General features: G+C 41.7%; 1 protein-coding gene across 1 annotated transcript; it reads right to left on the bottom strand.

The window, feature by feature from the left end:
* Nucleotides 1-671: 671 nt before the first annotated feature.
* On the bottom strand, nucleotides 672-13,853 carry LOC105920755 (transient receptor potential cation channel subfamily V member 1). Its single transcript, XM_036131483.1, has 15 exons — nucleotides 13,602-13,853; nucleotides 13,197-13,351; nucleotides 11,216-11,368; nucleotides 10,987-11,124; nucleotides 10,598-10,902; nucleotides 10,320-10,496; nucleotides 7,641-7,796; nucleotides 7,465-7,560; nucleotides 7,313-7,383; nucleotides 4,446-4,611; nucleotides 4,307-4,373; nucleotides 3,871-4,208; nucleotides 2,915-3,039; nucleotides 1,548-1,654; nucleotides 672-1,471 (listed from the first exon to the last, which is right to left on the bottom strand). The coding sequence occupies exons 1-15, from the start codon at nucleotides 13,748-13,750 to the stop codon at nucleotides 1,392-1,394; spliced, it is 2,283 nt and encodes a 760-aa protein (XP_035987376.1). The 5' UTR covers nucleotides 13,751-13,853; the 3' UTR covers nucleotides 672-1,391.
* Between the last annotated feature and the right edge of the window lie 2,283 nt (nucleotides 13,854-16,136).

A 16,136-nucleotide genomic window follows, 5' to 3' on the forward strand; every position in this document is an offset into this window, starting at 1 on the left:
GCACAGGGAGAACATGCACAGGGAGAACATTCTCAGTGAGAACATGTACAGGGAGAACATTCTCAGTGAGAACATTCACAGTGAGAACACGCACTGGGAGAACATGCACAGTGAGAACATGCACAGGGAGAACATGCACAGTGAGAACATTCACAGTGAGAACATGCACTGGGAGAACATGCACAGTGAGAACACGCACAGTGAGAACATGCACTGGGAGAACATGATGCACAAGGAGAACATGATGCACAGTGAGAACATGCACAGGGAGAACATGCACAAGGAGAACATGATGCACAGGGAGAACATGTACAGGGAGAACATGCACAGGGAGAACATGCACAGTGAGAACATGCACAGTGAGAACATGCAAACCCCACGCAGACAAGCCTCAGGCTGGGATTTGAACCCAGGACCTTCTTGTTTCTTCCATTGTGCAGCAGGATATATTTGGCTGTTAGAAAGAAATCCATTTGCAAATAATTTCCTACAATAATGTTGATCTGCTACTCTAATTAGTGAATCTATAGTTTTCCAGCTTCCCTCACCTTCAGGAAATAAAGTGAAATCATGTAAAATATCTTTAGCTCAGATGTTTCACTTAAAAATAAGACGGACTGCAAACAGAAAGCTTTTATAAACGACTTTCTTTATTGTAAAAAAACAAAAAAAAAAGCTTGGGATTCTTCACGTCGACATGCAGCAGTTCTTAGAGTCATAATCCCGTGTGGGGTTCTCCTGTGTGAACCTGGTTCAGTGCCACCGTCTGGAGAACCAGCCTGAACAGCAGTCTGTAAATTAACAGGAGCTGTTGGTGTTTAGACGGTGGAACGTCCTTTCTCTGTGTCAGACCTGCGGTGGCCCACCTCCTCCCCACTGACCACCTTCTACCCTGCAGAGGATGAAGCTGATAAAGATTAATACACTTCAGTCCAAATAAGGCCTATCCTCTTTACATGGGAATCTCTATTAGTTTGCTCCAGCTGCTAAGTTTGACTTTTGGAGGAAAACTTCCCAGAATCACATTATATCAGCTTTAAAATATGCAGTGACAGTGTTGCACATAAACTGCTATTTACACGTGTAAATACACTCACATCCACTGCTAAATCTCCAGAAGCAGGCTAGAAATGATTTTTTTATACAAAAACATCTTACTTATAAGCATTAATAGAATTGTTTTCGCCCCACAGGAGGTAGGTTGTGTGGAGAAATGTAGTTGAAATGATTTAAAGCGGGTGCTACGACCACCTTCACAGTTAATTGTAGTTCGACAATGTTAAAACACACACAGGGACCTGCACTGAAGTTAAGATTATTTTCTGGATTATTTGGATCAATTATGCTTTAAGGTCTGAAAAATATTTCTTAAGGGACAGAAATTGATGGAGTTAGAGAACATAGTTGTCCTCCCGTCGATGTCGGCTGGAGCGGATCCTCTGGAGCAGCACATTTAGGTCCCATGGATTCCCTAAATAGTAAAGTTGGACATTTGAATTATTATTATTACTCCAGGCAACAGGAAACAACAGTGAAGGTTTCCCTACCGGATCTCTCCTGGTGGGTCGGTGCGTTCATGATGTGATTTACAGGGTCTTCCTTCAGCTCAGTGCCAAGATCCGATCTCCATTTTTCCCATTTCATTTCAGTCACTCTGAAGGAGACGAAAAGTTATTTCTGCATAACATCAGATCTGAAACATCGGTGCTTTGCTCGCAAGATCAGCGTCCGCGATTAAACCAAAAATATATAATTTATAGTTTTCACAGAAACATTTCTTCACACTAGTAATACCAAACGTTTTTCCCCCGTGGGCCAAAATTACCATGTCGACAGTACCATGGTACGACTCAAAATACTAGAAAATATTTAGTTAATTGTTTCCTATATATATAGGAATATAATCGGCAATAAATTAAACATGCAATATTATTTTTTTCTAGAAAATATCAAAATAAGGTCTCCAATGGTTCCCCGAATAAAGGAGAAGGTGTTTAGTTTCCTTATGTTTTGGGTTGAAGGTAGGACTGGGTTATAAATCGAGATTTTAAAAACATCGAGATTTATTAAAAATAATTAAAAGATGAAACTATATCGTTTATATTGAGATGGTCTATGTTGTGTTATGATTATAACTTTTATACAGTACAGAAGGTTATTTTCCAGCTGTTTCTCATGTTTATCTACAGCTGTTTATTTAAAAATGTTCCTGTGGGACATTCGGGGCGAAGCTTTGATTCAGAGGTCTTTTGGTAATTACTTTATGAAAAGAAAAAGGTGTCGCGATAAATATCGTTTATCGGCATTCAGCCTAAAGATATCGAGATATTAATTTTGGTTCACGTCATCCAGTCCTAGTTGAAGGTTTTCTATTTTGTTGATTCAGAAAATATTTTTCACTATTTCCGGCAACAAAAACAGGAACTTTTATCTGCAAACGTTCTTCTGTTGTTTAACCAGGGATATAAATGGGCGTGGCCTAGTCTGTTTTGGAATAAAAAGTCTGTTTTGTCAGGAAGAGCTCATTATAAAAAAACTTTAACCAGTGTCAATATGGATCAACTCCGTTTGTTGGAGAGCCAAATTTATACACTTCTTGTTACACTGTCAGGGGCCACACAGTATCATTCCATACTCCAAATGGCCCCCAGGCTGCAGTCTGGACCCCTGCAAGGTGCTAGTTGCAAACTGTGGGGGCCCTGAAGAAGGAAGCAGCCAGAAGGTCAAATCAGGAAGAATTTTCACACGATTGTTACAAAACGTTCCAGTTGAAGGAACCTTATGCTCATGCCTGAAACGAAGGTATGAAAATGACCAAAACAGCAAAATGAGGGGGGTGACCATTCCTGGCAGAGAGGTCTTCTGCTGCTGGGACATTTTTTAAATATTTTTTAATACATCCAGGAACATTCACCTGACAAATCTCCGCGCCTTGTTCTGGTCGTTTCTGAAGCACACCATCTCTGATGCTCTGGAGTGGAGCTTCGCCCTCAGCCAGCGCGGCAGAGTCCTCTCCATGTCCAGAATCGTGAACGCTCTCTGGGAAAGGACAACAACGTGGTTTCTCCAACTGCTTCAAAAAGCTAAAACGTTCGCTGCTTGTTTCTAATTTGCTTTAACTTTCTGTATAAAAGGGTTTGTTTGTGTTGGACTGCAAATATTTAGCACTTTTAAAATTTCTTTTCAATTCAGTTCAATTCTATGTTATTTACACAAATATATATATATATATATATATATATATATATATATATATATATATATATATAATTTAATTCATGATACATGTCATCTCAAGACACTTTACAAATTAAAATTCAGTCAGATTATACAGATTTGTCAAAGAGCGTAGAGCCACAGTGGACAGTCGTCTGCATTGTTGATGGCTTTGCAGCAATCCCTCATACTGAGCATGCATGAAGCGACAGTGGAGAGGAAAACTCCCCTTTAACAGGGAGGAGAACCTCCAGCAGAACCAGAACCAGGCTTAGTGTGAACGCTCATCTGCCTCCACCCACTGGGGCTTAGAGAAGACAGAGCAGAGACACAGAAAGCTCAGAAGCTCACATTGACCCAGGAGTACTTTCTATGTTAGAGAAGACAGAGCAGAGACACAGAAAGCTCAGAAGCTCACATTGACCCAGGAGTACTTTCTATGTTAGAGAAGACAGAGCAGAGACACAGAAAGCACAGAAGCTCACATTGACCCAGGAGTACTTTCTATGTTAGATGGTAATAGAGGATGATCTGCCTCCCCTGATGATGTCACAGCTAATAGAACAGAGCTAAATGTGCTGCCACATCCACAGCTGCAGGAACATATTTAATGTAATCCTGTGAATGTTCGTCTCAGAAGGCAGATCCTCTCACCTGCAGGTTCCAGATGGTTTCGCTCTGCTCGGAGATCCTCTCCACCGTGTTGCCCATCAGGGCGATGAGCATGTTGAGCATCAGGATGTACGTGAGGACGATGTAGCAGATGAGCAGGATGTAGAAGACCTCCTTGTACTGAACGTGGTCGGTGAACTCCAGGTCTCCCATCCCGATGGTGAACTTCAGCAGTTCCAGCGTGGTGAAGCGGATGTCGTTGTAACTCGGCTTCTTGCATTTAAACGTTTCGACAGGAAAGCTCCTCCCTCGTGGGACTGTGGCATTGCTCTGTTTTGTTCCAGCGTGGTCAGCTGAGTCGTCAATTAGGGTACAAATGGCTGCAGATCGGGGAAGAAAATCATTCAGGTTAGAAGTCATAACTCGTACAAAACAGAATCCCTGCACAATTTCAATTTCTTGTACTTAGGAATATTACCAGCGGAAAATCCAAACAGCAGGACAATGTAGACACATAGAAAGTGTAGAAGGTCACCCAAGATCATCTAAAGAGGAAGAAACGGTCAACCAGGCAGTTCCGCTGTCAGCTTTTACTGAGACTGGTGCTAAACTCTCACTCTCTGCATCATGACGTTGTAGATCCCCAGCTGCCTCGACCCTCTGGTATAATATAAGACATTTATCCAGGCGAGCGCCAAAGACAGAACAAGAAGGCCGACGTACTCCCTCCGCCCGCAGAAGTACAGCACTGCACACATCAGGAGGAGGACTGCCTGCAGGAAACTGAAAACACAGAGAAACAGATAGTTTGTGGTCTAACATTAGTCAGAATGATTAATCCTGGTTATAGACGGTTATAACAGCAGCCAGGATGTCCTGTAGAGGTCTGTGTCTCAGCAGATCTGAAGAAGCCTCTGACTGAAGACACTCTTGCTGCATTGCTGTGTTGCCAGGAGAATACTAAAGGCTATCCGCTATGATTTATATTTTCAGAAGCATCAACCTTTGACGATCAGCTCCAAAAGCTACCTACAGGTGCTTTTATTCAGGTGCTAGATTCACTTCTATCCAGAATATCTCTGTTATTATCTTCACTTTCTAGATCTCATATTAAATAATACTGTATATTCTTCAGTGATGGTATCAAGGCGTTGGTTGTTTGTACCTGTAATATTTTATCGGCTGGTTCTGCTGTTCTTTTTATACCTCTCTTTGCAGGTGTAGAAGCAGACTCTGAGGATGTTATATCGCTCTCTCCTTTTCCTCTTTCTCTTTCACCTTTTTTCTTTTGTACCTTTTTGTTTCTGTGTCCATTGAACATGAAATAGCCCCAAAATAAAATCTAATAAATCTTCTTAATCAGAATTATATTTATATATATATACATATATATATATATATATATATATATATATATATATATATATACATATATATATATATATATATATATATATATATATACATATATATATATATATATACACACATATATATATATATATATATATATATATATATATATATATATATATATATATATATATATATATATATATATATATATGAATGAAGTAAAAGAATATATATATATGAATGAAGCCGAGCACGATAGCGATTTACTTTCACATTTTATGTGAAAGTAAAATCTGTTTTCTCTATTTTTGGCATTAACACAATAATTTTTGATCTAAGAAAATATAATCTGCTCAATCAGACGTTTGCTGTGTCCCCAACGTGACTTTAAACAGGAGTTTTTATTGCTTTCTTATCCTCACCCTCCCATAAAGGTCTGTGCCTTAATATCCCAAGATATAATAGAGAAGTTTACTGTTAAGAAAAAAGTGAGAGAAGAAAATATCAAGAGCTATGAATAGTTTAGTTAAACTGGGTTTTCACACTTTTCTCAGTTTAAGGTCATGTTGATGTCTCACAGCCACTGAAAATGCCCAGGAGACGAGTTTTGTAAAGCTGGGTTTTAGATGATCTCGCTGTCAGGGTGTGACCAGTCTTAGTATTTTAGGGCTTAATCCAGCAAACATCAGGTGCAGCCCAGATTTTAATTAGGTCAAATTATTACAGAAACGTTAAATTCCTACGATTGAAAATGTTTAGTACAACAAAAAGTATTCATCTGTTAATAAACACACTTTTGAGATTCTCTTTAATTTCATAGTAACATCTCTCCAATTACATCTAATTACTCAAATGCAGACTTTGGTGCATTAAAATCCACTTTGAATTCAATTATTGAAATTGGCTGATTACAGCGAGTGTTTTCAAAGAGCAATTTACCCAAATACTGTTCTGACATTGCTAGACCAAAAAGAGTTTATTATTGTTAAAGACTCAAATTGAATTATTACAAATAATTTGCAAACTGGATGACTATCTTTTAATACAACAAATTGGTAAAACCCTTTTTTTCCACTATTTAAAATTACCATATTTTGTAGAGCAGGTAAAAAAAATTAACATCATATATTTGTTTGGTTTAAAAAAACATTTAATTAATTTTTTGTTCCTTGAGCTTCTTGACAGTTTGGTCCATGTACCAAAATGTTTGGACACCCCTGCATTAAAGGAGCAGTAAGTAATAATGACACCTAGTGGTTAAAGCCGGAACAACATGTACACGATGCTTTCATGGAGATCCGCCATTTACCCAACAGTCCTGCTGCTGTAAAACCTTGCTATGCTTTTACTTCCACAGGACGAGTCTATGATGTTATATTCTATTTTATTTCTGGTCTGCTTCTCTTCCTGGCTTCCATGTCTGCAGGCTGCTGCTCTTTTGTCAACACAAAATACCAAATGAGGTCAAGGTGGGAACTTCCTGGAGGGGACTGGTAATGGCCGCTCACAGAGCAGAATACATGAACATCACTCAGACATGCATAAATCAAGCAAAAAAAAAAAAAAAAAATCACGTTAGGCCTGGTTTTAATGAAGGAACAGCATCATAATATAGTTAAAAGCTGAAAGAAGTTAATTTTGCATGATATAGGCCCTTTAAGGTTATTTAGTCTATATATTTATTTAGACTTTGTGTCTCTTATGCACTTATTTTTGCCTTAAAACTTCATATCATGCTATATATGTCATATTCTTTAATTCCACAGACAGACAGATGATAGATAGATAATAGATAGATAGATAATAGATGATAGATAAATAGATAGATGATAGATGATAAATAGATAAATAGATAGATCCCAAAGAAAATTACAATGTCAGCTGCTGTCATTCATCAGGTTCTGCACCACAACGGCACGTCATATTTCCTGTATGTGCAGTGTGTGAAATCAAACATCCATGGATTTTTCCAGTGTTATCTAAACTATGACTGTAACTGAACAACAGGTACAATAGAAAGGTAACTTTTTTGTTTTTTTATCCTCTCTCCTGTGCCGCCCCCTGATAGAATAGAGCCCTGGGAGTCCATACGTCACATGGTTTGAGGTGAGGGAGCGATGATACTCACAACAGAATTTCACTGAACCCATCAGTAAACAGAGCCCTTATGTTTGGGGGGTTCCTCCGGAAAATAGATATCTAAGGATGTCAAAATAACACATTATTGCAGGTAATCTAGACTGTTTATGTGATAAAATAGGCAACTTTGTGTTTTCTTACAGTTTTATAGAGAAACCTTGCTGCTCCAAGGATGCTGATGATTTCACCAAGACAACGGAAGTGATCAGCCGGGATGTTTTCCACCGGAAAGGGCGGCTGTGGGTAAACCAGAGCATTTAGTTAATAGAAGTCACAATTCAGTGACATACTGGCTGCATTCCCTTTTTCTGCCTTACCTGTCCGTCTTTTCTGTAGAAGGCCACGGTGGTGAAGATGGCCAGGTACATCAAGTAAAAGGAGAAATTCATCAGGAAAAACTTGGAGGCAAACCTGTTCCATTTATCCTGGAGGAGGCTGCGAAGAGGTTCGATCTGCAGCATCTCTGGACGGTTCTGAAAGAGAACTTCACAAGTCAGGTTCCTCTTCAGCTGTTTCCACTTCCAACGTGGAACATCCGCGCTTTGCGTTTGAGTAATTTAGTTTTATTTAACATCAGTGTACATCTTAAACCTGTGAAGACCAAAATATTTGATCTGGCGTGATAAATTATTCCATCTCTACGCCACGTTGAAATCCATTCGTGTCACAGAGGGAAACTGTAGTTGTTCCATGTTTGTGTTTTATTTCCCTGTTTTTAATCTAAAAAATGCAAATCTTTCACTTTTTACTTCCCCCTGTGGATTATTTATGGATCAGGAATCACTGGTGACCTGACGGAGGGAGAATCAGCAGGCTGCCAAAAATCAGGGAGTGGTGGCACGGTAAGTTAGAAAATGAGGCAAGAAGAGAAGAAGGGCTTCCTCAAAACTGACAAAATTTATATGCGGGGTTCCCAAAGGTTCTTTCTTGGGGCCTCTCCTATTTAATATCTACAGGCTCCCACTTGGTCAGATAATGACAAACAAAAATATAAGTTACTAAAACTATGCAGATGATGCATAGATTTACATGACAATGTCACCAGAAACTCTGAGTCCATTAAAGTGGTAAACAGATGCACAGAACAAATAATTATAATAAAATAATAATTTTCCTCAGCTGAAAAACAAAACAAAACTGAAGTAATTTTTGGACCAATAAAGGAGAGATCCAGAGTTATCTCACAGCTTCAGCTGCTTCAGCTAGAAACCACTGATCAGGCCTGAAACCTGGGAGTAGTGATGGACTCACACCTGAACCTCCATCTAAAGACAAAGTGGACCTTCTAGAACCTGGAGAACATTTCCAGGATTAAAGGACTGATGTCTCAGCAGGATCTGGAGAAACTAATCCGTGTTTATCTTTAGTAGAACTGATCACTGCAACGGTGTTTTCACAGGTCTGCCTAAAAAGTGGATCAGAACGCTGCAGCTGATCCAGAACCTGCTGCCCGCTTCCTCACTAAGACTAAGAACGTAGAGAACATGGACCCGGTTCTGAAGTCCTCACTAAGACTAAGAACGTAGAGAACATGGACCCGGTTCTGAAGTCCTCACTAAGACTAAGAACATAGAGAACATGGACCCGGTTCTGAAGTCCTTCCACTAAGACTAAGAACGTAGAGAACATGGACCCGGTTCTGAAGTCCTAACTAAGACTAAGAACGTAGAGAACATGGACCCGGTTCTGAAGTCCTCGCTAAGACTAAGAACGTAGAGAACATGGACCCGGTTCTGAAGTCCTCACTTAGACTAAGAATGTAGAGAACATGGACCCGGTTCTGAAGTCCTCACTGAGACTAAGAACGTAGAGAACATGGACCCGGTTCTGAAGTCCTCACTGAGACTAAGAACGTAGAGAACATGGACCCGGTTCTGAAGTTCTTCCACTAAGACTAAGAACGTAGAGAACATGGACCCAGTTCTGAAGTTCTCACTAAGACTAAGAACGTAGAGAACATGGACCCGGTTCTGAAGTCCTCACTAAGACTAAGAACGTAGAGAACAAGGACCCGGTTCTGAAGTCCTCACTAAGACTAAGAACGTAGAGAACATGGACCCGGTTCTGAAGTCCTTCCATGGCTCCCTGGATCTCAGAGAATAGACTTTAAAATACTTCTGTTAGTCTATAAATCCCTGAATTAGCACCTAAATCCATCACAGACTTGTTATCAGGGCATCAACCCTCCAGACCACTCAGGTCTTCTTAAAAACACGTTCCCTGCTCTGACACATGAAACATTTTTCATGACTCCACTCCTGTTTGAATCTTTTTGTATGACAACACATGGCAGACATCTGTGGTTTGGAGACTTGTGGCTGATTTGCTGCATGCGTAGGCCTTAGGGAGAGGTTTGTGTAATCACAGCAGGGCAACATGGAGACACACAGGACAAACAACCAAGCACTCACACCCAGGGGTAGTCTAGAGAGATCAATTAAGAGTCATGTTCTGGAACCATATGAGGAAGCTAAGGTACCCAGAGAGAACCCACGCATGCACAGGGAGAACATGCAGACTGAAAGACCCCAGGCTGGGATTTGAACCCAGGACCTTCTTGCTTCATAGCAGCAGTGCCACCAGCTGCATCTGAAATCACAGACGGGGGGACTAAAAACCCAGAACCTGTGTTCCACCCCCACCATTTCATGGCCAATCATTGCACCTAGTGCAGAAACCCCGAGCCTCCAAAAATATTCCTGATGCAGAGAAGTTGTTTGCAGTCTGACTGACATAAACGGACGTGTGGATGTTTTAAAGCTCAACTTCAGCTCATCATCACTTCACATTTAGCTGACTGGAAAGGCCTAGATCCAGTTCTCTACTGCAGAATACATAACGTCTCAACATGGACACATTATGGATCCAGCTTCATCCGTAATAGTCAAGAATCTTTATGCAAAAGCAAACATCCAGTGACTGACGTGACAGAAAACAGAAAAAGAAGATTATAAACCTCCAGTTGAACATAAATTAAAGGTATGTAAAATACTTACGGGGATTTCACTCCCAAAGATGATGATCTCCAGCACAGAGTTGTTTTCGTCGGTGTCCATGGAGCTCATGTCATAAAGAGAAGAGTGAACAGGTCCATAGACCCATTCTGTGAACTTCCTGGACAGCGGCCGCGTCTCCTCGTCCTGAAACTCTCTGTTCAACATGTGGCTGAAAAGCTGCTCCGAGACACAACCAACAGGAGGGGACATCACTGTACCTTCACTGGCTTTGAAGCAGTTACAGAGACGTTGCTTTGCTGAGGAGCAAACAGTCCTACCCCAATCTTTCCCAGCTTGGCTGCTAGTTTCAGAGGCGTCAGACCTTCGTTGTTCTCCATCCACTCTAACTGGACTCGGCCGCCTTTGCTGAGCTTGTAGTGCTGAACAAGGATTCTGTCGTACATGTTTGCGACTACTTCTGTGTTTTCTGTGCTGTCGTCTGCTATCACCACCAGGATGTGCAACACGGTGTTTCCCTGGGAGTCTCTCTGGGTGGGATCGGCTCTCCTGTCCGGGTTCTCCATGAGAAACGAAACCATCTCCGGCTGATTGGTGCAGGCGGCCAGGGACAGAGGCAGCTCACCTGTTGGAAAAACAAACCCATGATCTTGGAGACAAAACGGGACCAGAAATAACTCATGTGAAGCCTTTGGAGGAAATTACCCACCAAAATAAAAGCCGAGCCCGGCGTTACGCTGGAAGAAGGTCCCATTGGCGGTGGCTTGGACATCTGCTCCTTTCTGGACCAGCAGCTTTACGTAGTCAAAGCTCCGTCTTTCAATGGCGACATGCAAGGCTGTCTGGCCTGGAGATCAGGTTTTTCCAGATAAACAACGTTTAATTTAGGAGAAACACCCCAAACCACCGTTAGCATTGACACTTATATGACTTCTTACCTTTATAACAAGGATCTGTATAAGCTGCATTGATTAAATTGTCTATATCACAGGTTTTCTCTGCTATGTCAATCAGGACCTCAATGGTGTCATTTTTACCATCCTTCAAGTTCAGCAAAGCTTTTAAGAGTGCTGTTTTCCCATTAGTTTCATCTGAAACAAAAATAAAACAAGTTGTGTCTGTTAAATAACTCACACACATCATTATATCAGCAGTCCTGCTTTTCGGCTCAAGTCTTTGGCAACACAGCAGCCTGGGGAGTGTGTTGGTGAAGAGTTTTAAGAGCAATACACTAAAAACTTCTACCCTGGTTTTTATCAGATCTCCGTTCTGTGTTTGATAAACTTCAGTCAATCAATCAATCAATCAATCAATCAATCAATCAATCAATCAATCAATCAATCAATCAATCAATCAATCAATCAATCAATCAATCAATCAATCAAACCTTTATTATAGTGCATTAATAAAACACACACCTTAAAACTCTCCGCTGACTTCCTGTTTGCCAAAGAACTGAATTTGAATTCTTATTGATGCCTGGAAAACTTAATGAGCCTCAACGCATTTCCGAGTTGCTGGTCAGGTGTGAACCATGTGATGTAGCAAAGGTCATCCGACCAGGATCTCTTCGCTCTGCGTTTCCAGGGCCAGAACCAAACAAGGGGAGAATTTAGATTCTCCTCAGTTCTGGAACGAACTGTCCTAAAACCTGAGATACGCAGAAACTGTTTGCTTCTCTAAGTCAGCAACGGAAACACTGCAGCTTGTCAAACATGGAGTACTCCGTCACTCGTATCCTGCCATAGCTTATTTTCTGTTTCAGTTTGGTTTGCTTCAGTCGAATGTTTCTCTTTATGTGCTCACATCTTGTCTTTTTATGCTTTTTGTGGCGTTCTGTTAGCTGTGACATCATCAGGGGAGGCAGATCATCCTCTATTACCATCTAACATAGAAAGTAGTCCTGGGTCAATGTGAGCTTCTGTGCTTTCTGTGTCTCTGCTCTGTCTTCTCTAACATAGAAAGTACTCCTGGGTCAATGTGAGCTTCTGAGCTTTCTGTGTCTCTGCTCTGTCTTCTCTAACATAGAAAGTACTCCTGGGTCAATGTGAGCTTCTGAGCTTTCTGTGTCTCTGCTCTGTCTTCTCTAAGCCCCAGTGGGTGGAGGCAGATGAGCGTTCACACTGAGCCTGGTTCTGGTTCTGCTGGTGGTTCTCCTCCCTGTTAAAGGGGAGTTTTCCTCTCCACTGTCGCTTCATGCATGCTCAGTATGAGGGATTGCTGCAAAGCCATCAACAATGCAGACGACTGTCCACTGTGGCTCTACGCTCTTTCAGGAGGAGTGAATGCTGCTTGGAGAGACTTGATGCAACCTGCTGGGTTTCCTTAGAGAGGAAACTTTCTCACCAACCTGGAGGATCTGATGGAGTCTGACTTTGGAAAGAGCCTTGAAGTGACGTGTTTCATGAATTGGTGCTATATAAATAAAATTCAATCGAAATTTAAAGGTGCTACGTGCTAAATGGAAGAACTTACAGTCCAATGTGTTGTGAATTGGTGCTATATAAATAAAATAGAATTGAATATGTGTTGCTTTGTTGAGGTTTCTGAGGTATCAGACTGTTTTTCTATTTTCTTGCTTTTTTATGTGCAGTGCTTTGACTTAGTGATGCTAAACAGATAAACTGACCCCAGATTACATGGATGTACCAAAAGTTTCGGCTTATGCTGTCATGCAACGGCCGTTTATAGAAACATTTTACTGTAAAATGATCACAAGCTTATTTTGTGTTTGATCATTTTAAGGTTCTTCGTGCCCCTTCTGCAAGCAAGTACATCTAATGCGACTGTTAAGTTTCTATTATGTGTTTCTTCCATTACTGTGTGCCAATGATCTTTTCAACAACAAAATGTGAATGAATCAGTTGAGCAATAAGTCACAGCGTGCAGGATTGATAAAGTTGCTTCCACTCCACTCACCTATAAAATCTGGGCTCGTAAGTCGCTTGTTGTTGAGTCGCAGGTAGTCCAGCAGGCCGCTGAGCTGAGCGGCGTCCCCCTGAGATGCTGCTTTGAATACTTTGTCCCTCGTGAACACATTGCTGCTGTAGATGCTGGTAGGAGTATTCTGCAGTCTGAGGTGTGAAGATGAAACACATGCAGGTTGATGTTTACAGTCTAGCCATAATTCAAAGCAGGAAAGTGCATTTTTAACCTTGTTTCTGGAGCTGCAGGTGAGAGAAAGCAGCCTGTGACTATGGAGGACCTTAAATGAGCTGACACCTGTTTACAGGAAACTTGACACCACGTCCCTGACATTCACCTGTTGGCTCCGCTGGGAGATGGGCCCAGAAACAGCAGGTGTTGGTCGGTATAATCACATACCTTGATAGCAAGACGTTGCTGTCCATGGGCTCAGGACTCGTCTCTGAGTCTTTGTTTTTAAGAAGCCAGTCAAGGCCTCCTGTCTCCTCCCCTGAGTCCTGCTTTGCCTCCTCTTTGTCCTTCTGATTTCCTTTGTCTCCCGTGTCCATTGTGAGAAACCAGCCTGACAGCAAACACGGCGCAGTGTTGGTTTCTCCTCAGGTGGCAGGTAGAAGCAGCTCAGGTGTAGCGTTGCAAAAACAAACGGGAAGCAGTCATGAGGTAATGGGTTTTTACAGCAGCGACGCTCCGCCCTCTTCATGTCAGAGCAGCTTTTTGTTTTAACCTGCCCGATCAGAAAACCACAGGGAAGGAAATCCTTTCATCAACAATAGAGCAATTGATGAAAGGAGTTTCCCAATAAGACAAACAGAAATATTTCAGCTGGTGTCTGTGTCCAGAGGGCATAAACTTTTCCTGCCCGGGCAAACTTTGAGAAACCTGAAGAATGGTTCCAGCACCACATCTGCAGTGAAATATCTTCTCTGTTGGGTCCATACGCTTCTTTTTGTATGTTAAAGGACTGTAGGTGATGTAAACCTGAGGATCACAGTAAATCAAGACTTGATTTGGTGACAATAAGCAGAAAGCTGTTATTTTTATATCCCGGGATATACAGTCCCTCAGTAATCAAACATCGGCTCGATTTTTAATGACCACCTGTTTTAACAATCTTTCAAACCTGCTTTGTGAAGAAGGCTGTCTTAACTCCTCATGGTTATACCACACATTTTCCCCTGGGACAGATGTAAACCCTTTGATAGACTTATTTTACTAAAATTATACCTAATGGTTTACAACAATCAGTTGATGTTTGATAGAAAGAAATTTGATGATCTTATTTCTTTCCTTCCTAAAAATGTCTCAAGCATTCTTGTCATGAACAGAATCAGAGGACCCAGAATTCAGCCAGGCAAGTAGGTGTTTAAGGCAGTTTATTACCCGGCCAGGTAATGGCTAGAATCGGGATGACAGGCAGAATGGCAAAAGGGTAAATTTGAGTCCAAAGTCAAACCAGGTGATCAGATGTGCGGGAAAGTCCAGAGCAGAATCCGGGAACAGAGTCAGAGAACAGATCCAGGTCCGGCAGCAGGCTAGCTAGATAACTAGACATGGATCAGGCAGGCTCAGAAATCCAGAGACAGAACAGGTCAAGAAACAGGCAGGTAATCAGGTTGTACAGGGTTCAGGCTGGCACAGGTTGGCGAGCAAACAGAGAACACTAGAAAACACTCACAGAGTGGCTCGAAATAATCTGGCACTGAAGAGTGGTCTGAGGCAGCTCTAAATAGAGGAGTGAACAGGTGACTGGAGTTGAAAACTAATTGCTGGCAACAGGTGGAACTGATCTAAGGAGGGGTGGAGACTGTAAATGGAACAAACTGATTGGTTGGTGACTAGTGGCTGAGAGGTGAACAGAGCTGATTGGTTAATGGCTGGTGAACAGGTAAAGTAAGGAGAAGTCCAAAACTAAAACTAAACAAAACCCAAACTATGACAATTCCTGCAGTTGAAGCTGCCACCATCTGCAGCGATGCGATGGAAACTAGGACTGCATGGCTGATTGATTCTGACCCAATGGTCTCAAAGCTTCATACGCCTTTGTCCCAACAAGGTAGAAAACGGTTTATTCTCCTCTCAATGATCTATTCTTAGAAAATCTTCATTGGAAATCCTTTCTGGTCTTTTGCTGATAGTTACGCCTCCTCTTTGGAAACGGAAGAGGCTGAACGTGAGGGCAGAGTAAAAATGGACGGGCCGTCTACACTGTGTTTTGGGTCAGTGTTTGATTGTATTGTATGTTTGTTACGATTGAAACGAAGGCGAAACCGTTGATTTGAGTGTGTTTTAATGTGTGTATAGATTTAAATGCTTTATGTGCAGATAATTAATTCGGGTGACTCATCCGTTTAACTCATAAAAAGAGCAAAAACCTGTTTTTTCCCCCCTAAGTCACGGTTTTGTTGACTGTGAGTATCACAGAAACCAAAGTAGCTTCCTTAAACAGTCTGAATGTGGGCAGGTGTTTGCTGTAGACACCTGGCAGCCCAGGTGTGCTTCTCATGTGAACTCTGCTGCCCTCACCGGGGGGACATAGCTGGAATAACAGAACGCACCACAGACAACATCGGTGTCTCTGTGGACGCTACTGTGCCCCTCATCAAAGTTGTGTGTTTCTATCAGATAAACCCCGATCTAAAGCTTGGCTGAAGGAAAAGAAGAGGACTTTCAGGTCAGGATAGAAAGGAAAACCGAGGCTGTACTGAAAGAATTGAGGAAAATATCATAGAAGGAAAAAAAAGACGTAAGAAGAAGAAAATGGAGGTGCAGCTGCAAGACGATAACATCCGTGATGTCCGGCAACGCCTGAAAACAATTTCAGGTCACAAAGAGGAGAGCTGTAGGTGACCTGAGCTGAGGCCCCGCCCCCATGAGACGAGATCAGGGCCTCTTGTCAGAAAGCTGGTCAGTGGATATACAGAGGGATTTCTGGGC

The sequence above is a fragment of the Fundulus heteroclitus genome, unplaced genomic scaffold, assembly GCF_011125445.2.
Source record: "Fundulus heteroclitus isolate FHET01 unplaced genomic scaffold, MU-UCD_Fhet_4.1 scaffold_44, whole genome shotgun sequence".
Lineage (NCBI taxonomy): Eukaryota > Metazoa > Chordata > Actinopteri > Cyprinodontiformes > Fundulidae > Fundulus > Fundulus heteroclitus.